The 24849-nt window shown below is 37.4% G+C and overlaps 1 protein-coding gene across 1 annotated transcript in view; it reads right to left on the bottom strand.

Annotated features, from left to right (window-relative positions):
- KLF8 (KLF transcription factor 8) overlaps positions 1-24849 on the bottom strand; it is a 270355-nt gene that overhangs the window by 22021 nt on the left and 223485 nt on the right. Inside the window, exons 3-5 of the mRNA XM_047844974.1 lie at positions 8763-9327; positions 5810-5921; positions 5022-5161 (exon numbers count right to left, since the gene is read on the bottom strand). Coding sequence (XP_047700930.1) covers positions 5022-5161; positions 5810-5921; positions 8763-9327 — 817 coding nt within the window. The remainder of the gene's footprint in view (positions 1-5021; positions 5162-5809; positions 5922-8762; positions 9328-24849) is intronic.

Here is a 24849-nt window from a genome sequence, read left to right as displayed (position 1 = left end):
AAGGCAGTCCTGAGAGGAAAATACATTGCAATCCAGGCCTATCTCAAGAAACAAGAAAAATCCCAAATACAAAATCTACCAGCACACCTAAAGGAAATAGAAGCAGAACAGCAAAGGCAGCCTAAACCCAGCAGAAGAAGAGAAATAATAAAGATCAGAGCAGAAATAAACAATATAGAATCTAAAAAACTGTGGAGCAGATAATGAAACCAAGAGTTGGTTTTTTGAAAAAATTAACAAAATTGACAAACCTCTAGCCAGGCTTCTCAAAAAGAAAAGGGAGATGACCCAAATAGATAAAATCATGAATAAAAATGGAATTATTACAACCAATCCCTCAGAGATACAAACAATTTTCAAGGAATACTATGAAAAATTACATGCCAACAAATGGGACAACCTGGAAGAAATGGACAAATTCCTAAACACTCACACACTTCCAAAACTCAATCAGGAGGAAATAAAAAGCTTGAACAGACCCATACCCAGCGAAGAAATTGAATCGGTTATCAAAAATTTCCCAACAAATAAGAGTCCAGGACCAGATGGTGTCCCAGGGGAGTTCTACGAGACGTTTAAAGCAGAGATAATAGCTATCCTTCTCAAGCTATTACAAGAAATAGAAAGGGAAGGAAAACGTCCAGACTCATTCTATGAAGCCAGTATTACTTTGATTCCTAAACCAGACAGAGACCCAGTAAAAAAAGAGAACTACAGGCCAATATCCCTGATGAATATGGATGCAAAAATTCTCAATAAGATACTAGCAAATCGAATTCAACAGCATATAAATAGAATTATTCACCATGATCAAGCCGGATACATTCCTGGGATGCAGGGCTGGTTCAACATTCACAAATCCATCAACGTGATACATCACATTAATAAAAGAAAAGATAAGAACCATATGATCCTGTCAATCAATGCAGAAAAGGCCTTTGACAAAATTCAGCACCCTTTCTTAATAAAAACCCTTGAGAAAGTCGGGATAGAAGGAACATACTTAAAGATCATAAAAGCCATTTATGAAAAGCCCACAGCTAACATCATCCTCAATGGGGAAAAACTGAGAGCTTTTTCCGAGATCAGGAACACGACAGGGATGCCCACTCTCACCGCTGTTGTTTAACATAGTGTTGGAAGTTCTAGCATCAGCAATCAGACAACAAAAGGAAATCAAAGGCATCAAAATTGGCAAAGATGAAGTCAAACTTTTGCTTTTTGCAGATGACCTGATATTATATATGGAAAATCCGATAGACTCCACCAAAATCTGCCAGAACTGATACATGAATTTAGCAAAGTTGCAATATACAAAATCAATGTACAGAAATCAGTTGCATTCTTATATACTAACAATGAAGCAACAGAAAGACAAATAAAGAAACTGATCCCGTTCACAATTGCACCAAGAAGCATAAAATACCTAGGAATAAATCTAACCAAAGATGTAAAGGATCTGTATGCTGAAAACTATAGAAAGCTTATGAGGGTTTTTGAAGAAGATATAAAGAAATGGAAAGACATTCCCTGCTCATCCATTGGAAGAATAAATATTGTCAAAATGTCAATACTACTCAAAGCTATCTACACATTCAATGCAATCCCAATCAAAATTGCACCAGCATTCTTCTCGAAACTAGAACAAGCAATCCTAAAATTCATATGGAACCACAAAATGCCCTGAATAGCCAAAGTAATTTTGAAGAAGAAGACCAAAGCAGGAGGCATCACAATCCCAGACTTTAGCCTCTACTACAAAGCTGTACTCATCAAGATAGCATGGTATTGGCACAAAAACAGACACATAGACCAATGGAATAGAATAGAAACCCCAGAACTAGACCCACAAACGTATGGCCAACTCATCTTTGACAAAGCAGGAAAGAACATCCAATGGAAAAAAGACAGTCTCTTTAACAAATGGTGCTGGGAGAACTGGACAGCAACATGCAGAAAGATGAAACTAGACAACTTTCTCACACCATTCACAAAAATAAACTCAAAATGGATAAAGGACCTGAATGTGAGACAGGAAACCATCAAAACCCTAAAGGAAAAGACCTAGCAGGAAAGACCGCTCTGACCTCAGCCGTAGCAGTGTCTTACTTGACACATCCTGAAAGGCAAGGGAATTAAAAGCAAAAATGAATTACTGGGACCTTATGAAGATAAAAAGCTTCTGCACAGCAAAGGAAACAACCAACAAAACTAAAAGGCAACCAACAGAATGGGAAAAGATATTTGCAAATGACATATCGGACAAAGGGCCAGTATCCAAAATCTATAAAGAGCTCACCAAACTCCACACCCGAAAAACAAATAATCCAGTGAAGAAATGGGCAGAAAACATGAATAGACACTTCTCTAAGGAATACATCCGGATGGCCAACAGGCACATGAAAAGGTGCTCAACGTCGTTCCTTATCAGGGAAATACAAATCAAAACCACACTCAGATATCACCTCACGCCAGTCAGAGTGGCCAAATGAACAAATCAGGAGACTATAGATGCTGGAGAGGATGTGGAGAAACGGGAACCCTCTTGCACTGTTGGTGGGAATGCAAATTGGTGCAGCCGCTCGGGAAAACAGTGTGGAGGTTTCTCAGAAAATTAAAAATAGACCTACCCTATGACCCAGCAATAGCACTGCTAGGAATTTACCCAAGGGATACAGGAGTACTGATGCATAGGGGCACTTGCACCCCAGTGTTTATAGCAGCACTCTCAACAATAGCCAAATTATGGAAAGAGTCTAAATTTCCATCAACTGATGAATGGATAAAGAAATTGTGGTTTATGTACACAATGGAGTACTAGAGGACAATGAGAAAGAACGAAATATGGCCCTTTGTAGCAACGTGGATGGAACTGGAGAGTGTGATGCTAAGTGAAATAAGCCATACAGAGAAAGACAGATACCATATGTTTTCACTCTTATGTGGATTCTGAGAAACTTAACAGAAACCCATGGTGGAGGGGAAGAAAAAAAAAGAGGTTAGAGTGGGAGAGAGCCAAAGCATAAGAGACTCTTAAAAACTGAGAACAAACTGAGGGTCGATGGGGGGTGGGAGGGAGGGGAGGGTGGGTGATGGGTATTGAGGAGGTCACCTTTTGGGATGAGCACTGGGTGTTGTATGGAAACCAATTTGACAATAACTTTCATATATTGAAAAAAAAAAAGAAGGCAAGCTTACTCCCATATCACAGCAGCTTTTGTATTCTGCCTAGCAAAGAACACTATTTCCTCAAACTTTTGTCATAGCTCTCTCCTTCTCATGTTGACTAAATTATTTAATATATGAGCTTTGTTTAAATTTTAATTTGAACTAATATTAAAAAAACATTTATTAGACTGTTGGGGAAATTTGATATTATGAAATGTGATATCAATATTAAGAAAAATCAATATTAAGGAATTTGTATGTGATAGTAATATTGTACCTATTTTTAAAAATCTTTTATCTTTTTGGGGCGCCTGGGTGGCGCAGTCGGTTAAGCGTCCGACTTCAGCCAGGTCACAATCTCGCGGTCTGGGAGTTCGAGCCCCGCGTCAGGCTCTGGGCTGATGGCTCGGAGTCTGGAGCCTGTTTCCAATTCTGTGTCTCTCTCTCTCTCTGCCCCTCCCCCGTTCATGCTCTGTCTCTCTCTGTCCCAAAAATAAATAAACGTTGAAAAAAAAAATTAAAAAAAAAATCTTTTATCTTTTTAAAAAACATGTTGAATTATTTATGACTATGATTATATGATGTCTGTAATATTGTCCAAAATAATACACTACAGATTGGGGGAGTCAGTAGGGATGTGGAGAAAGCAAAATTGGGCAATACTGATATAATTGTTAAATTGGGTGAAGCTTACTTGAAAGTCCAGTAAACTATTTTACTTTTACATGTTGAAATTTTAAGCTCAAATATATAATATATATTTATGTTTATACACAAAAATACATATATATATACACACATATATACACACTCACACACATGTGTGTGGAATAAGCCTGTACTCTACATGAAGGAGAGGCAAAAAAAAACATCAACGAATAAGAAGAGTGCCACAGGAATGTTGGGACAATGCAACCTGGAAATTTGTCACCTGTTCAGAGCATCAGGGCACAGCAACTAGGATTCTGGTTTCCTACATACAAATCCTAACAAAGCAAGTGTTAACACAATGCATGTTTACAAGAAAGAAAGGCCCTTTTCTTATCCATGGTGTCCAAGCCTCAATTCTGAGCTAGAGATGACTGGGGAGAAGGAGTCTACAAAGCAGAGGGTATAAACTAATGATTGACGATCTACATCTGGCCCATAGGCAAGCTACTTTGATTCCATGGTGCTATAAAACTTTTTACATTATAGGCCAACATCCAAATTCTAGCATATTTCACATAAAAGTATTAATTTTCTGATTTTCTTTAATATTTGGTAAATTTGGTAAATTTGGTAATAATTAGTTGCAGTTGAGTGACAATTCTGTTTCAGAGGGGGCAGGTGCCCTCAGGTTTGACACATCCCTACCAGGTCTGCTTTACTTACTATTTTTTTAATGTGCACCCTTTTTTCTAGTGAACAAGAGCATGTTATAGGTTGGTGTATTGTGCTTAGCTCAAAAAGCCTGCTTTAATTTCACTCGGTTTAAACTGCCTTTCTGTTTTTCAATACTCAACAAAACCTGTGGCGCTGTGGTAATAAGGGAAGGAGTGGTGTCTCAGCTGCTTAATTTTAACATAAATGTTATTATTTACCAGTTAGAAAGAGCCACAGGTTCTCAGTGGGGTAATGCCTATTCAGAAGACACCAGACTTAGTGTTTTCCTAGTTTGGCTTTATAAAAGCCACATGTGAGTAAGAACAAGACATAAGAGTAAAATCCACTAATGAAGCTTGGGCCCATGTGTATAAATGGATTAGTCTTTGTTTCAAGACTTTCTTTCCTCCGATCTCTCAGACTTGTGTGTGTGTGTGTGTGTGTGTGTGTGTGTGTGTATGTTGGGGATGGAGTGGAGGTGGGCAGACCTGTATGGATTCTGCGGTGGGCTTTCAGGTGGGAGCTTTTGGTGTACACTTTGTTGCATCCTGCAAAGTCACATTGGTGAATCCGTCTTCTCTTCAAATCAAGAGACTCTTCTCCCTGCATTTGGGTCATTGCTGATGGTCTGAGCAAAGAAAGAGAGATAGGACCAAAGAATGATTTTAACGTGGAAGCTAATAAATGGACTTACATAGAGTGGGATCACCTCATACATGCATTTAATTTATGCAAATTTAACAGTAAGTCTTCAAGAGAAGAAATAATTGAAATAGTTCAAGCAATTCCCTCAACTAGGCCATTCTTTGCAGTAAGTGCAGGTCCTGAGAGGTGGTAATGTTTCCTTGGGTGTTTTCTGTTCTAGTTGTGAGCATTTCACTCTAACAAGTCTCATGCTTGTGTTTACATAAATGTATTTTTTCATACAACATCGTTGTTAAAACACAAAACAATGCCTTATTGGTTCTAACATTGGAAGACAAGAGTGCTTTAATCTTAAAGAGAGAAACATTATTCAACTGTACTTTAGAGGAAATTTGAAAAATTTTCAAGGACAAAATTGATGAAGTAGACAATTAGGACATAACACTTCCAAAACATGCATGTCCATGCACATGTGTGCACACAAACTAACACCTTTGCTGGGAAGGCAATTTACCTACAATTTACAAACATTATCATTAAATGTTTGCCATTGTGTATGAGAATTTGTTCCACTTCTATCGCAAACACACACATATATAGACAGGCCTGAAGTAAAGACAAAAGTACTCACTCTTGCTGTAGTCCCTGAACACCCTGTAAAGCTGAGGATCCACTCTTAATCTCACTCTCCTCACTGTCACTTGGGCTCTCCAGTGAAGACATGGAGGTGGGGTCAACTTTCACTAAAAGCAAAGAAAAAGACCAGTGCGAGCTACAAATATATGTGCCTCTGATATCATTTTCAGGATTCCCACTTTAGCCCACAATGAGAAGTAGCAACAAGATAGGGAAGTAAAGAAAAATAAAGATGAAAGAAGTGTATGTATATGGAAGGAACAGAAGAACTTAAAAAAATTCTAGCATAGCTAAAATTCCTTTGAGGGAAAGGTAATAAGGAACATTCTAGTACCACTGGAATGAGCTTCTCTAGGATAGTAAGTTAATGGAATAGGGTCTGGGTATGATTTAACTTTCTATCTCCAGCCCCCAGAACAAAATGTCTCCTGAAAAGTCAGGATTAATGTATGTTTGTTGAATTGAACTTTCTGAATAGTTATCTGGCTGTCCTAAGGTAAATGCCTAGGTTCACCTCAGAGATAAGAACTCCTTTGGGTTTTGTGCCCCTAAATGTCAATAAGATGAAATGCATAACTAGTACTTAGCTTGATACATGTTGGCATCCTTCCCTTCCACCTTTGTCAAGAGAAGCCCTTGAGTATCTTTTATTATCAACCACTGATATTTCTCATACCTAACAAAACTTAATCAAATGGTCACCAGTCTCCTATATCTAGTCAAAGTTTCAAAATTTCTATATAGAAGAAACTTAAGGGTGGCAATAAAGTTGGTGGGGTGGAATTTTGGCTAGTGCAGTTGCCTCTATACACTAATTGTGTATCATTCACTAAAAAGTTTTAATCATACATCTCAGTATGTATGTGTGTCTTTGCATGTGTGTGTGCACATATGTAATAAATGTAGTAGCAGACTAAAATTCTGTATACATTATGAAAAATCAAACTAAAATGTAAAGAGTGAGAAAATACAAATAGAAATGTTGATACTTATTCTTGTGTTCCAATTGTTTTGTTTACATTCCTCACTCCCCCACCTCCAAACCAAGGTGTAAGAATACCATTTTGGAGACTACTAGGCTAATGGTTTTAGCTTAAAATTACATTGAAACTTTTAAAACCTATTTTTCTTATTTAGAGTGGCTCTGATGGACTCATGGATATTATGGGTGCAATTGAAAGACCCATCATATCATTGCTTGGTGCTATCACTGCCTTGATTTCAGCAAATTCTCACTAGGGATTTTATTTTCTCATTTCCCCTTTTGTTTGTATCTCTTTCCCCATAGGAGAACTGATACCAAAATTTTAATTAGTCCCCTCAGAGGAATCTCAAAAACAAGACTGTTATAAACACTTACCATTACAACAATTAGCCACTAGTAAGTAGTGATGACATTTTAAATCAGAAAAACACAACTGCAGAGTCTCAGCAACTTGATGCTTAGTATGTTGTTTTCCAGTCTCCTACATTTGGTGATGGAGTGATTACAAGGCACTGGATTTCAAAGATAGAAAACCCTTAGAAAGTTTTTTCCTATAATGATCTAAGATCTGATTTTTAGTCATTTCCACCCACATATCTCGCTTTTGGTTTTTTAATTCATGCTAAACATTTATCAACTCCTCCTTTGACATGTGTTTGAAACCTGTCACCATCCTAACTCTCTCTTCTGATTATACTCCAACTTCCCAATGTCCTTCCTAAGGCACAATATTGAAAACTGATTATAATTCTAGAGCTGTGGTGAAGCTAAATATTTTGAACCACTCAGGGGCTAAAATTTTCTTTGATCACTTCCAATTACAAACTAAAATAGATACATCTACAGAGATGAGAACTGGCTAGGAAATAGTGGTGAAAGAAGGACTTAATTTACTCCTTTCTGAATTCTGAACTTATTTTTTAAATTAAATAAAAAGGGAAGATTGCAGCATGTGAACTCTCTCCTATACAGGTTTTCAAGTTTTTTCATCAAAGTATTTGTTGCAAGACAACTACTATCTACCACCGGGTTGGGTTCTCTAGAGATGCACAAAGGGAAATAATATCGTTTCCTTCTCGAGGAATTTGCAATTTAGTTGAGAAGAATGCCCATATGCTTGTGACACAGGCAAATAAGAAAGTAAAATGGAGGATGATAGATGCCAAATGAAGGAGAGCACCGGGAAGATGTTAATGTTTCAAAGAAGACTATTTACCTGTTAGGGAAGAGAATAGTTATGGTATTGGGAAACGCAGGTGCTAAGCCTGGCTAGAAATGTAGCACTAGAAATGTTCTTAACTTTTCCACAAAAGCATTCCTAATGGCATAGACAAATAAATGCATTTTGCTATAAAATCCGAGTGTGTTCCTTAATAAGGTTAAAACTATTTTTGACATTTGTGTCTTATTATAAAAGGTCATTAAATTTGTACATTTTCTCTTTAATAAAATTTTTAAAATATGAAATGTGATTAAATTACTTGTTATCAAATAACATACAGAATACAGAAAGATACACAGTATTTTACTCAAAAATATGCATACCCCAGGGGTGCCTGGGTGGCTCAGTTGGTTGGGCATCCAACTTGGGCTTAGGTCATGATCTCACAGTTTGAGAGTCCAAGCCCCACATCAGGGTCATTGTTGTGAGTGTGGAGCCCCCTTCAGATCTTCTAGCCCCCTCTCTCTGCCCCCCTCCCACTAACTCTCTCTCAAAAATAATAAATAAAAACTTAAAAATATATATGCATACCCCAATTTTAGAATCATGGACGAAACAAGAGAGTATTTGTACTATATTAAGCACTAAAGAGACATGATAAAAACAGTGTTTACAAATAATTATTCTTGAAGCTGTGTGCAAGAATAATTGGAAGGGATGAAATTAAATAAAAGATAGAATAATTCTAAAAGAATAAATGGAGGAAGGTGAGGCCCAGGAAAGGGGGACACTGATGCTTACCTGATCCAGCATTTTTGCCATCTCCTCCAATGAGTGGGACTGTAATGGCTGCAGGGCCCCCATCAGCAGGCAAAGTAGTATACACCATGGGAAGTGACTGTACCACTACTGGGATGGTCTTTAGGCCACCCAACTTATTTGGCAGTCTGACTGAGGGGATGGTGTGAATCACATGAAAGATCTGCTGGCCACCAGTTCCTTGAGAGGAGGCCAGGATAGACCTTGGAGTCAGAACAGTAGGGATATTTGCTGAAGTGCCTGTGTCAGACGTTGAAGTGGACACTACAAGTGTCTGGAGAGCAGGCTTTGGCTTGGGAGTGAATATTGGAGGTTGCAGCATGCTGGCAGGCTGGAGATGAGCCTTGGGCTTGCGAAAAGAGAGGTCAACTGGTTCCACCTGGGGCAGGTTGAAATCATTAGCCAGAAGTTCTTCTGGGGGCTCAATCTTGATGTCACTAAATAGTGCTGGGTTCTCCATGGGACTGGCATCTGGGAATGGTGGAGATGTCATATTCCCTCTATCTTCTGTCTTAAGAGGATCTCTGATATGAACAGAGCCAGTGACCTAGAATAAATAAATAAATGAAAGGTGCAAATATTCATTACCCTGAAAAGTCATGTGAAGAATGAAATCAAGAAATCTATATTTTCTTCTCATAGACACAATATATAGGGAGTTGAGAGAAATGAGGCAGGAGTATGAGGAAAAAGGAAAGGAAACGTTACTAAACAGTAGTACCAGGCACTGTATCAGGCAACTGATACAAATTATTTCATTTAATCTTCATAATAACCCTGAAAGATTACTTAATGTCAACATTTTCTGAATATCAACCATAAGTACTGTGCTAAGCTCAGTGACAACAAATGTAAGGGTCTAGCCACAAAGTGTATACTAACATACTAACTATAATGATAGAGTAATGTGAATAGCTTATAAGTCATACCATAAGTGATGCAGCAGATATACATTCAAGGCATTTAAGAAAAAGTAAAGGGAAAAATTCATTCTAGGCAAGATGAGAAAAGGCTTCAAGGAGGAAGAGCTATGATATATGGATCTTAGAGAATTAATAAGAATTATCTAGGCAGAAAATGAGTAAGAGAGATTTTTTGAATCTATATAGATATAACAAGAGACAATATTCTTAGGGAATAATGAAGCAGTATTGTCAATTGTATTATATGCAAAGCCAAAGTGTGAAACTTCTACATTAAAAAATATGAATTAAATGGTCACTTTATAGGTAATACATATTTGTAAAAACCCATAAAACCTCAATCTAATTTAAAACTTCCTAAAAATTTTATTAATGTAAATGTCAATGATATTTTGAACTGTGTCTGCCATTGCTAAGCAACACCCTGGTTCTTGAAGATGGCCTTGGAGATAGTGGTGTTACTTTATCCAGTTAACAAAATAAGACCTCATTCTCTCTCACAATTGGATTTGGTTTATAGGGGTTTTGAATTATGATAGATGTTCAATAATTCATCCTTTACACAGAATAAAACTATCCTTTTTTTTTACATTTGGAATATGATGGAAGGTTGAATTCAAAGAAAGGCTGGGTGATAAAGTATAATTCTTTCAAAGAGGGGAGTTACAAGTGCACAACTATTTTGGTGGTAATTAACTAGCTCCCAATGAAGGATAGATTGAAGGAAGAATAAGACTGCATTCAAAAAGGGACCATAAAGAAAGCAACAGGAATAATAATGGTGACATTTATGAAATGATTGTAAAAATTTGAATATTGGCTAGATTTTGGATGATATTAAAGAATTATTGTTAATGTTTATAGGTTTGATATAGGTTGCTGGAAGATGACAGTGGAGTAGGAGGACCCTAGGCTCTCCTCATCCCATGAATACAACTAGAATACTATCAAATCATCCTAAACACTCCAGAAATTGACCTGAAGACTGGCAGAACAAACTCCACAACTAAAGGTACAGAAGAGGCCACATTGAAGAAGGGAGGAAGGGTGGAGACATGTTTTAAGACAGAAACAGATTGTGGATGCTGCAGTGGGGAGGGAGCCACAGTCACACAGGAGAGCAAGAGACAGACTAACATAGGGGGAGCTTAAAGCCTGGAGTTTTAAAGTCAGTTGGCTTGGCTGGGATGCAGCCCAGATGGCAATGTACCGCTCTTAGAGAGAAAGCAAGCAAACAACCCAAGAACATACAGCATGGAAACAGTGATTTGAAGAGCACCTGAGTTATAGAATGGGGAGGTTATTTGCTCATTTCAGAGTGCATCCCACAGAGGCAGCATCTATGGAGAGACATTCTTGCAACAAAGAAATTGGGTGAAGCCATTTCCTACCCATTCTTCTCGGCATGAGCACAGGGCTACCAGTAGGAACAAGCCCAGCACCAATGCTCACTAACTTGTTTACACCAAGCCCCCCTCTCTGTGTTCCAGAAAACACCACCTCCCAGTATTTTCTGCCTCAGTCCCAGCACTGTATGCCCCCTACCCTAGAATACAGGCCCAAACCCTGGATTATACCCAGTGCCCCAGCTCAGGAGATTTGCAGAGTCTCAGTTCCATTCGTGGAGGTGACAGCTTTCATTTCACAAGCAGACCAGAGCATACCTAGTTAAAATGTGTCACATTCATTCCAGAGGCCAAATATTGCCCACAACAAGCAAAGAGAGCCTCTGGAACTACTGGCCTGAAGGATAAAGTGGCAGGGCAAAACAGCAGTGCACACGCAGCACACAATAGAAATACTCCCAGAAGTGCCTGGCCCTAGGGAACAGGACACTACATGGCAGGGCATTATAAGTGACAATCTGAAGGTAGGTAACACAAAAGCAATATAAACGACTATTTCTGTAAACAATAAGTCAAGGAACTCATGAAAGAAAACATCTAAAATATGACAACTTTTACCTTGAACATGGGGAGGAGAGGAGTAAAGAATTGGTTCAAACATAAATGACCATCGACTTAATATAGACTGCTATATGCAGAAGTAGTTATATACAAATAATGTTATATACAAATACCCACACATCAAAAATCACAAATACATACACAAAGAATAGAGAGAAATAAAGTCAAATATATTATTAAAGAAATTCAGCAAAGCATGAAAGAAAGGATCAAAGAAAATTTTCAGAAATAATCACATAACAAATAATACAATGACAATAAATACATATCTATCAATGATTACTCTGAATGTAAATGGACTAAACACTCCAATGAAAAAAAGCATAGGGTGATGGAATGGATTAAAAAAATATGTCTATATGCTGCCTAAAAGAGACTAATTTTAGACCCAAAGACCCCTGCAGATTGAAAGTGAGCGGACTGAGAAATATCATGAAAATACATGTCAAGAAAAGGCTGCAGTAGCAATACTTATATTAGAAAAAATAGACTTTATTTTTTAAATGTTTATTTTCAAGAGAGAGAGACAGAATATGGGCAGGGGAGGTGTAGGGAGAGAAGGAGACACAAAATCCAAAGCTGAGCTGTCAGCATAGAGCCCAATGCAGGGCTCAAACTCATGAGCCACGCGATCATGAACTGACTCGAAGTCAGACACTTAACCAACCTAGCCACCCAGGCACCCCAGAAAAACTAGATTTTAAAACACAGACTGTAACAAGAGACAAAAAAGGACATATTAATAATAAAGAGGATAATCCAAAAAGAACATAAAATAATTGTAAATATTTATGCACCCATAGAAGCAACCATGTTTATAAAACAACAATAAACATAAAGGAACTAATTGATAATAATACAATGATGGTAGGGGATTTTAACAGCACACTTACATCAATGGACAGATGATCTAAACAGAAAATCAACAAGAAAAAAATGGCTTTGAATGACACACTGGAACAGTACTTAATAGATATATTCAGAACATTCCACCCTAAGACATCAGAATACACACTCTTTTCAAGTGCACATGGAATATTATCCATAATAGAACTCTAAGTCACAAAACAAGCTTCAACAAGTCCAAGGATCAATGAAGTCATACCATGCAACTTTTCTGACCACAATGCTATTAAAATAGAATAAAACTACAAGAAAAATCTGAAAGAACACCAATACATGGAGATCAAATAACATGCCACTAAACAATAAATATGTCAACCATGAAATCAAAGAAAAAAATGAAAACGTACATGAAAATGAAAAACAGAACAGTCCAAAGCCTTTGGGATACAGCAAATCGGTTCTAAGAGAGAAGTTTATAGCAATACAGGCTTACCTAAAGAAATAAGAAAAATATCAAATCAACAACCTAACCTTTCACATAAAGAAACTAGAAAAAATGAAAAAAAAACCTAAACCAGGATAAAGGAGGAAATAATAAAGACTAAAGCAGAAATAAATGACATGGAAAACAGAACAGCTCAATGAAACAGGAGATGGCTATTGGAAAAAAATCAATAAAGTTGAATCCCTAGCCAGACTTATCAAGAAAAAATAGAAAATTCAAATAAATAAAATCAAAACTGATGAAGAAATAACAAATAACACCACAGAAATATAAGCCATTATAAGAGAATATTATGAAAAATTGTATGCCAACAAATTGGACAACCTGGAGAAATGTATAAATTCCTAGAAACATATAAATTATCAAGACAGAAACAGGAAGAAACAGAAATTTGAACAGACCAATAGGCAGCAAAGAAATTCAACTAGTGTTCAAAAAACTCCCAAGAAACAAAAGTCCAGGAACAAATGGCTTCACAGGTGATTTCTACCAAACATTTAAAGAGTTAATACATATTCTTCTCAAAATATTCCAAAAAATGGAAGAGGATGGAAAGCTTCCAAATTCATTCTATGAAGTCAGCATTACCCTGATACCAAAACTCGATAAATATACCACTAAAAAAGAGAACTATATGCCAATATCCCTGATGAAAATAGATGCAAAAATCCTGAACAAAATACTAGCAAACTGAATTCAAGAATGCATTAAAAAAATCATTAACCACAATCAAGTGGAATTTATTTCTGTGTTGCAAGTGTGGTTCAGTATTTACAAATCAATAAATGTGATATATAAAAGAAAGGATAAGAACCATATGATCATTTCAATAGATGGATAAAAGCACTTACAAAGTACAATATACATTCATGATAAAAACCCTCAACAAAGTAGGTTTAGAGGGAACATACCTCAACATAACAAAGGCCATATATGAAGAACCCACAGCAAGCATCATCATCAATGGGGAAAAACTGAGAGATTGTCCCCTCAGGTCAGGAACAAGACAAGTATGTTCACTGCCACCACTTCTATTCAACATAATATTGAAAGTTCTAGCCACAACAATCAGAAGACAAAAATAAATAAAAGGCATCCAAATCATTAAGGAAGGTGTAAAACTTTTACAGATGACATGATACTATACACAGAAAACCCTGAAGACTCCACCAAAAGTTTTGCTAGAACTGATAAACAAATTCAGCAAGCTCACAGGGTACAAAATAAATGTAGAGAAATCTGTTGCAATTTTATACACCAATACTGAAGCAGCATAAAGAGAAATTAAGAAAACAATGCCATATACAATGGCACTAACAGTAAAAAGATACCTAGGAATAAACCTAACCAAAGAGGGAAAAGACATGTACTCTGAAAAAAAAAAACTGATGAAAGTAATTGAAGATGACACAAAGAAATGGAAAAACATTCCATGTTCATGGATTGGAAGAACAAATATTGTTAAAATGTCTTTACTACCCAAATCTATCTACACATTTAATGGAATCCCTACCAAAATACCACCAGCATTTTTCACTCAGCTAAAGCAAACAATCCTAAAATTTATATGGAAGCACAAACGACCCCGAATAGCCAAAGTAACCTTGAAAAATAAAAGCAAGGCTGAAGACATCACAATTCCAGACTTCAAGTTATGTTACAAAGCTGTAGTCATCAAAACAATATGGTAATGACACAAAAATAGACATATAGATCAATAGAACAATACAGAAACCCAGAAATGAACCCACAACTATATGGTCAATTAATGTGGACAAAGCAGAAAAGCATATCCAATGGGAAAAAGCAGTCTCTTTAACAAAGGGGTGTTGGGAAAACTGAACAGCAGCATGCAAAAGAATGAAAGTGGACCACTTTCTTATACCATACAAGGAATTAATACAAACTGGATTAAAGACATACATGTGAGACCTAAAACCAAAAAATACTATAGAAGAACACAGGCAATAACTTCTTTGACATAGGCCATAGAATCTTCTTTCTAGATATATCTCCTGAGAAAAGGGAAGCAAAAGAAAAATAAGCTTTTAGAACTAAATCAAAATAAAAAGCTTCTGAACAGCAAGGAAAATATCCAACCAAACAAAAAGGCAAACTATGGAATGGAAGAAGGTATTTGCAGATGACATATCCGATAAAGAGTTAATATCCAAAATATAGAAATAATTTATAAAAACTCAACACCCAAAGAACAAATAATCCAAATGAAAACTGGGCAGAAGGCATGAACAGAAATTTCTCCAAAGAAGACATCCAGACAGCCAACAGACACATGCAAATATGCTCAACATCACTTACCATCAGGGAAATGGAAATTACAACTGTAATGAGATATCACCTCACACCTGTCAGAATGGCTAAAATCAACAAGAAACAACAGTTGTCGGTGAAGACGTGACAAAAAAGGAACACTTGTGCACTGTTGAAAAGAATGCAAACTGATGCAGCCACTGTGGAAAACATTGTGGAAGTTACTAAAAAAATTAAAAATAGAACTACCCTATAATCTAACAATCACAATACTGGGTATTTACCCAAGGAATACAAAGACATTAATTTAAAGGGATGCATGCATCTTGATGCATATAGCAATATTATTTACAATAGCCAAATTGTGAAAGCAGCCCAAGTATCCATTGACGGATGAATGGATAAAGAAGAGGTGTTTTATATATATATATATTTCAGCCATAAAAAAAAGAATGAATGAAATATTCCTATTTGTATCAATATGGAAGGAGCTAGAAAGTTTAATCCTAAGTGAAATAAGTCAGAGAAAGACAAATACCACATGATTTCACTGATATGTGGAACTAAAGAAACACAACAAGCAAAGAGAAAAAAAAGAGAATGAGACAAATCAAGAAACAGACTCTTAATTATAGAGAACAAACTTATGGTTACAAGAAGGGATGGTGTGGGGGATGGGTTAAATAGGTGATGGGAATTAAGGAGTGCACTTGTCATGATGAGCACAGGGTGTTGGTAAGGAATTGTTGAATCACTATATTGTATATTGTACTAAAACTAATAAAACGCTGTATGTTAAAAATTAATAAGGAAATACATAAAAATGAAAGCACATATCTTTAAAAAGGGGTTTGATAAAACATTACCGTTATGATTTTTAAAAATTTAGGTGAGAGTTAATAAAGGTCTGAACTCAGAAAATAGAGGGGTAAGTACAGGAAGAGTTCTCTGAGTTTGACTTTATTCAAAAAACCCTCAGAGCATGCTGGGAGTGAGTATAGGCATCAAGAGATATCCATACTTTATCTACAGAATCTACCCAGCCTCCCATCTGTGTTTTCCCTCTACTGTGCTATGATACTCTTGGTTTCCTGATTTATAAGCCTAGATCCCAACTGAGGCCTTGTCTGTGGTCCAAGTATTGTTTCCAACTATTTCTGTAAGTCCTAACTTCTGTGATTTCCCCCATCATTTAACATACTTTTAAATCTATTTTTATTTCAGTATAGTCGACCCACAATATTACATTAGTTTCAGGTGTATAACATAATGATTAAACATTTCTATAAATTATCCTATGCTCAGTGCAAGTGTAGCTACCATCTGCCACTAAGACACTATTATAATAACATTGACAACATTCCCTATGCTATACATTTTAATCCCATGACGAAAAGCCTGTATCTCCCATTCCCTTTCATCCATTTTGTCCATTTTCCCATTCCTCTCCTCTGGCAACTATCAGTTTGTTTTCTGTATTTATTGTTCCACATACATGTGTAATGTGATCTATCCCTCATGGGTGGATTCATTTCATCCAGATAAGGAAGGCAGTAGAATCTTACTTGGGGAGGGGGGGGAGATAAGGAATGGAAATTGTAAAGAATGACTGTATTGAATTTAAAACTTCCTTATCCTCTGAATCTTTCAAATCCACTTGAGCTCCTATTTTTATCTACATTTCCCACTTGTCACTTAACCTGACAATCTCTCTTCGCAGATTAAAAGGCAGAACCCCAGGAATCTCTAAGGAACAGTAGGATAGCTGTTACTCAATCCACAGTTATTCATTTTATTGAAAAATACATTATTCAGGAAAATCCAAAATGGAAACTGACCAATAAGAATAAAGAAACTAAAGAACATATAGACTATTCTTTTTTTTAATGTTTTTGAGCATAGTCGACATACAATGTTACATTAGTTTTAAGTGTACAACATAGTGATTCAACAAGTTTATGCTAAGCTCACCACAAGTATACCTATGATGTGTCACCATACAACACTATCCCAATATCATTGACTATATTTCTTATCTTGTGTCTTTTATTCCTGTGAATTACTTATTTCATAATTAGAAGCCTGTATCTCCCATTCCCCTTCATCAACTTTGCCCATCCCTTACCCCACTCACCTCTGGAATCCATCAGTTTGCTCTCTGTATTTACAGGTCTGATTATGCTTTTTATTCATTTGTGTATTGGGTTTATTTTAGATTCCACATATGAGTGAAATACAATATTTGTTTTTCTCACTCTGAGTTATTACACTTGGCATCACACCCTCTAGGTTCATCCATGTTGTCGCAAATGGCAAAGCTTCATCCTTTTTCTGTGGATGCATAATAATCCCTTGTGTGTGTGTGTATGTGTGTACCACATCTTCTTTTTTTTACTTATTTTTATTTTTTATTATGAAATTTATTATCAAATTGGTTTCCATACAAAACCCAGTGCTCATCCCAACAGGTGCCCTCAATACCCATCACCCACCCACCTCTCCCTCCCACCCCCCATCAAACCTCAGTTTGTTCTCAGTTTTTAGGAGTCTCATGTTTTGGCTCCCTGCCTCCCTAACCATTTTTTTTCTTCCCCTCCCCCGTGGTCTTCTGTTAAGTTTCTCAGGATCCACATAGGAGTGAAAACATATAGAATCTGCCCTTCTCTGTATGACTTATTTCACTTAGCATAACACTCTCCAGTTCCATCCATGTTGCTACAAAAGGCCATATTTCATTCTTTCTCATTGCCATGTAAAATTCCATTTTGTATATAAACCAAAATTTCTTTATCCATTCATCAGTTGATGGACATTTAGGCTTTTTCCATAATGAAGCTATTGTTGAGAGTCCTGCTATAAACATTGGGGTACAAGTGTCCCTATGCATCAGCACTCCTGTATCCCTTGGGTAAATTCCTAGTAGTGCTGCTAATGGGCCATAGGGTAGGTCTATTTTTAATTTTCTGAGGAACCTCCACACTGTTTTCCAGAGTGGCTGCACCAATTTGCATTCCCACTAACAGTACAAGAGAGTTCCCATTTCTACACATCCTCTCCAGTATCTATAGTCTCCTGTTTTGTTAATTTTAGCCACTCTGACTGGCGTGAGGTGATATCTGAGTGTGGTTTTCATTTGTATTTCCCTGATGAGGAGGGACGTTGAGCATCTTTTCGTGTGCCTGTTGGCCATCTGGATGTCTTCTTTAGAGAAGTGTCTATTCATGTTTTCTGCCCATTTCTTCACTGGATTATTTGTTTTTCGGGTGTGGAGTTTGGTGAGATCTTTATAGATTTTGGATACTAGCCCTTGGTCCGATATGTCATTTGCAAATATCTTTTCCTATTCCGTCGATTGCCTTTTCGTTTTGTTGATTGTTTCCTTTGCAGTGCAGAATCTTTTTATCTTCATGAGGTCCAAATACTTCATTTTTGCTTTTAATTCCCTTGCCTTTTGGGATGTGTCAAATACGAAATTGCTGCAGCTGAGGGAAGAGAGGTTTTTCCCTGCTTTCTCCTCTAGGGTTTTGATGGTTTCCTGTCTCACATTTTGTCCATTATCCATTTTGAGTTTGTTTTTGTGAATGGTGTAAGTAAGTGGTCTAGTTTCATCCTTCTGCATGTTGCTGTCCAGTTCTCCCAGCACCATTTGTTAAAGAGACTGTCTTTTTTCCATTGGATATTCCTTCCTGCTTTGTCAAAGATTGGCTGGCTATAATTTTGTGGGTCTAGTTCTGGGGTTTCTATTCTATTCCATTGGTCTATGTGTCTGTTTTTGTGCCAATACCATGCTGTCTTGATGAGTACAGCTTTGTAGTAGAGGCTAAAGTCTGGGATTGTGATGCCTCCTGCTTTGGTCTTCTTCTTCAAAATTCCTTTGGCTATTCGGGGCCTTTTGTGGTTCCATACAAATTTTAGGATTGCTTGTTCTAGTTTCGAGAAGAATGCTGGTGCAATTTTGTTTGGGATTGCATTGAATGTGTAGATAGCTTTAGGTAGTGTTGACATTTTGACAATATTTATTCTTCCAATCCATGAGCACGGAATATTTTTCCATTTCTTTATATCTTCTTCAATTTCCTTCATCAGCTTTCTATAGTTTTCAGCATACAGATCTTTTACATCTTTGGTCAGGTTAATTCCTAGGTATTTTATGCTTCTTGGTGCAATTGTGAACGGGATCAGTTTCTTTATTTGTCTTTCTGTTGCTTCATTATTAGTGTGTAAGGATGCAATTGATTTCTGTACATTGATTTTGTATCCTGAGACTTTGATGAATTCATGTATCAGTTCTACAGACTTTTGGTGGAGTCTATCGGGTTTTCCATGTATAATATCATGTCATCTGCAAAAAGTGAAAGCTTCACTTTATCTTTGCCATTTTGATACCTTTGATGTCCTTTTGTTGTCTGATTGCTGATGCTAGAACTTCGAACACTATGTGAAACAACAGCGGTGAGAGTGGGCATCCCTGTCGTGTTCCTGATCTCAGGGGGAAAGCTCTCGGCTTTTCCCCATTGAGGATGATATTATCTATGGTCTTTTCATAAATGGCTTTAATGATGTTTAACTATGTTCCTTCCATCACGACTTTCTCAAGGGTTTTTATTAAGAAAGGATGCTGAATTTTGTCAAATGCTTTTCTGAATCGATTGACAGGATCATATGGTTCTTATCTTTTCTTTTATTAATGTGATGCATCACATTGATTGATTTGTGAATGTTGAACCAGCCCTGCATCCCAGGAATGAATCCCACTTGATCATGGTGAATAATTCTTTTTATATGCTGTTGAATTCGATTTGCTAGTATCTTACTGCGAATTTTTGCATCCATATTCATCAGGGATATTGGCCTGCAGGTCTCTTTTTTTACTGGGTCTCTGTCTGGGTTAGGAATCAAAGTAATGCTGGCCTCATAGGATGAGTCTGGAAGTTTTCCTTTCCTTTCTATTTTTTGGAATATCTTGAGAAGGATAGGTATTATCTCTGCTTTAAATGTCTGGTAGAATTCCCCTGGGTAGCCATCTGGTCCTGGACTCTTACTTGGTGGGAGATTTTTGATAAGTGATTCAATTTCTTCGCTGGTTATGGGTCTGCTCAAGCTTTCTATTTCTTCCTGTTTGAGTTTTGGAAGTTTGTTGGTGTTTAGGAATTTGTGCATTTCTTCCAGGTTGTCCAGTTTGTTGGCATATATTTTTTCATAGTATTCCCTGATAATTGCTTGTATTTCTGAGGGATTGGTTGTAATAATTCCATTTTCATTCATGATTTTATCTAGTTGGGTCATCTCCCTTTTCTTTTTGAGAAGCCTGGCTAGAGGGTTTTCAATTTTGTTTATTTTTTCAAAAAACCAACTCTTGGTTTCATTGATCTGCTCTACAGTTTTTTTTTAGATTCTATATTATTTCTGTTCTGTTCTTTATTATTTCTCTTCTTCTGCTGGATTTGGGGTGTCTTTGCTGTTCTGCTTCTATTTCCCTTAGGTGTGCTGTTAGATTTTGCATTTGGGATTTTTCTTGTTTTTTGAGATAGGCCTGGATTGCAACGTATTTTCCTCTCAGGACTGCCTTCGCTGCATCCCAAAGCATTTGGATTGTTGGATTTTCATTTTCATTTGTTTCCATATATATTTTAAATTTCTTCTCTAATTGCCTGGTTGACCCATTCATTCTTCAGTAGGGTGTTCTTTAACCTCCATGGTTGTGGAGGTTTTCCAGCCTTTTTCTTGTGGTTGATTTCAAGCTTCATCACTTTGTGGTCTGAAAGTATGCATGGTATGATCTCAATTCTTGTATATTTATGAAGGGCTGTTTTGTGACCCAGTATGTGATCTATTGGAGAGTGTTCCATGTGCACTCAAGAAGAAAGTATATTCTGTTGCTTTGGGATGCAGAGTTCTAAATATATCTATCAAGTCCATCTGATCCAGTGTATCATTCACGGCCCTTGTTTCTTTATTGACCGTGTGTCTAGATGATCTATCCAATGTTGTGAGTATTAAAGTCCCCTGCAATTACCACATTCTTCTCAGTAAGGTTGCTTATGTTTGTGAGTAATTGTTTTATATATTTGGGGGCTCCCATATTCAGCACATAGACATTTATAATTCTTAGCTCTTCCTGATGGATAGACCCTGTAATGATTATATAATGCCCTTCTTCATCTCTTGTTACAGCCTTTAATATAAAGTCTAGTTTGTCTGATATAAGTGTGGCCACTCCAGCTTTCTTTTGACTTCCAGTACCATGATAGTTCTCCATCCCCTCACTTTCAATCTGAAGGTGTCCTCAGGTCTAAAATGAGTCTCTTGTAGACAGCAAGTAGATGGGTCTTGTTTTTTTATCCATTCTGATACCCTATGTCTTTTGTTTTTTTGGTTGGAGGATTTAGTCCATTTACATTCAGTGTTATTATTGAAAGATATGGGTTTAGAGTCATTGTGATGTCTGTAGGTTTCATGCTTGCAGTGATGTCTCTTGTACTTTGTCTCACAGGATTCCCCCTTAGGATCTCTTGTAGGGCTGGTTTAGTGGTGATTAATTCCTTCAGTGTTTGTTTGTTTGGGAAGACCTTTACCTCTCCTTCCTTTGTAAATGACAGACTTGCTATATAAAGGATTCTCGGCTGCATATTTTTTTTCTGTTCATCACATTGAAGATTTCCTGCCATTCCTTTCTGGCCTGCCAACTTTCAGTAGACAGATCCGTCACGAGTCTCATTGGTCTCCCTTTATATGTTAGAGCATGTTTATCCCTAGCTGCTTTCAGAATTCTCTCTTTATCCTTGTATTTTGCCAGTTTCACTATGATATGTCATGCAGAAGGTCAGTTCATGTTACATCTCAAGGGAGTTCTCTGTGCCTCTTTGATTTCAGTGCCTTTTTCCTTCCCCAGTTCAGGGAAGTTCTCAGCTATGATTTCTTCAAGTACACCTTCAGCACCTTTCCCTCTGTCTTCCTCCCCTGGAATCCTAATTATGCGTACATTATTTTGCTTAATTATGTCACTTAGTTCTCTAAGTCTCCCCTCATACTCCTGGATTTTTTTTTCTCTCTCTTCCTCAGCTTCTTCTTTTTCCATAATTTTATCTTCTAGTTCACCTATTCTCTCCTCTGCTTCTTCAATCCAAGCTGTAGTCGTCTCCATTTTATTTTGCAGTTCATTTATAGCTTTTTTTTTAGCTCCTCCTGACTGTTTCTTAGTCCCTTGATCTCTGTAGTAATAGATTCTCTGCTGTCCTCTATACTTTTTTCAAGCCCAGCGATTAATTTCATGACTATTATTTTAAATTCATTTTCTGCTATATTGCTTAAATCGTTTTTGATCAGTTCGTTTTTGATCAATTCGCTACTTCCTGGAGTTTCTTTTGAGGAGAATTCCTCCATTTTGTCATTTTAGATAGTCCCCGAAGTGCAGAGAACTGCAGGGCTCTTCCTCTGTGCTGTCTGGAGTAACTTGTTTTGGTGGGCGTTTTGCAGTCAGACCTGATGTCTGCCCCCAGCCCACCACTGAGGCCACAGTAATGCTGGTGTGTACCTTATCTTCCCCTCTCCCAGGGGCAGGACTCACTGTGGGGTGGCGTGGCCTCTGTATGGGCTACTTGAACACTGCCAGTCTTGTGGTACTGTTTTGATGGGATCTTCAGAATCTACCCCACACAGGAGCCACGGAGATTATCCTAAAACACAAATCCAGCCATGATACTGCTTGAAGGCTGTCAATAGTTCTCCTACGATTCCTCTTCTGAAAGAAGGTCTGTAGATTCCATGTAGACAGATGTTGAGACGCGAGCAGTGAGGCAGCGTTTCTCTGAGGTGCCTCCTGAGGTCCTGGAAGGTCAGGTGCCTTGCTCAAAGCTGGCTTCCCACGACGCTGCACTCTTCTCACTCCCCAAGGGGTGTAGAGACACTTTTGGGATCTAGAATGATCACTGCACTCGGCTGATTGAGCCGGGGGAGAGCTCAGAGTCAGGAAGTAACTTCCCCCTGTGGAGATGTGAGGGGCGCCATGGTGGGAGGCATGGGGAGGGCCGTATACCACATCTTCTAACCCTTTCATCTATGAATGGACACTCAGGTTGCTTTCATATCATAGAGAATATTCTTGTCCTGATGAGATAAGATATTGCAAGGTCTTTTTTAACACCCATCATGAGTTGTGCTTCTGTAGACTAAGCCTGCCCTGTGATCTTCTGTTCTTAATAAAAATCATTTCCACAATAAAACTCCAATCATTACTCCTCTTCTGCCATCATTAGAAGACTTTGAAGGTAATGTTGGAAGTCCAGGTGTTTGGGTTTTCCTGTTTTAACAGTAACTTCCTCACAGCATATCATTGTGTATTTCCTTCTGTATATATCATTTTCAAGTGCACCTGGTATGCCTAAGTGAATCCAGTCTGTAGCAAGGATTTTCTGGTTTGTGATTGATTTATTCTGTAAGCAAGCTTCCTCAAGAAAAACTATGTTCAAAAGTAGGTCTAAAGGTTGAACTTACTTTTTCTTGCTTTGTAATGTGAAGGCATAATAGGACAAACATCTCATATCCACACATTACTATAGTGAATAATTTCTTTTTTTAGGTTTATTTATATATTTTGAAAGGGAGAGAGAGCGTATGTGAGTGAGAGAAGGAAAGAGAGAATCTGTACTGACAGCATAGAGCCTAACATGAGGCTGGAACCCATGAACCCTAAGATCATGACCTGAGGTGAAATCAAGAGTCAGACACTCAATTGACTAAACCCCCCCTATATTGAATAATTTCTGTGTGCACTGAGAATGCTCTTTTCTATATGGCCAAACACTTTTAATAATAATTCCAATATATAGTCTAATTTCTTCTATATTTTGAATATAACTACAGCTGTGGTTAAACAAACATAAAACAAACACTATTGCCATACCTTCTTCTTGTACATGACATACCATACTTAAAGTTTCTAAAGAGACATAGTGTAAGGAGTAAGTGAATTTTCAGCCCTAGAGTTTTGGTGATTTTTAAAAATTCTCACTGACATGTCTCAAGATGGCTCCCCATTCCACAAAATGAATATAATTATCACAGTTTTAATCGTGCATCTGAGGATTAATTTAAAACTGTGCCATCAGATTTTTCTTTTTAAATAGCCTCTTTTCATATTCAACACTGTGTGATGGCTTCAGTTTTTAAGTGTTCTTGTCATCAGTCACTATCATTTTTCAAAGAAAGAGAATAGCTACTGCACCCATTTGCTACTTTAAAACTTCAGACTTCTGCTTTCTCAAATTTCTGAGTCTATGAAGAAGGTTGAGTATGAAAAAAAAAACACAGACATTTATGGGGCTAATTTTTTTTTAATTTTTTTTTTTCAACGTTTATTTATTTTTGGGACAGAGAGAGACAGAGCATGAACAGGGGAAGGGCAGAGAGAGAGGGAGACACAGAATCGGAAACAGGCTCCAGGCTCTGAGCCATCAGCCCAGAGCCCGACGCGGGGCTCGAACTCACGGACCGCAAGATCGTGACCTGGCTGAAGTCGGACGCTTAACCGACTGCGCCACCCAGGCGCCTATGGGGCT

The sequence above is a fragment of the Prionailurus viverrinus genome, chromosome X, assembly GCF_022837055.1.
Source record: "Prionailurus viverrinus isolate Anna chromosome X, UM_Priviv_1.0, whole genome shotgun sequence".
Taxonomy (NCBI): Eukaryota; Metazoa; Chordata; class Mammalia; order Carnivora; family Felidae; genus Prionailurus; species Prionailurus viverrinus.
The sequence above is the reverse complement of the archived record's forward strand: the minus strand, read 5'-3'. Positions and strand labels throughout refer to the sequence as shown.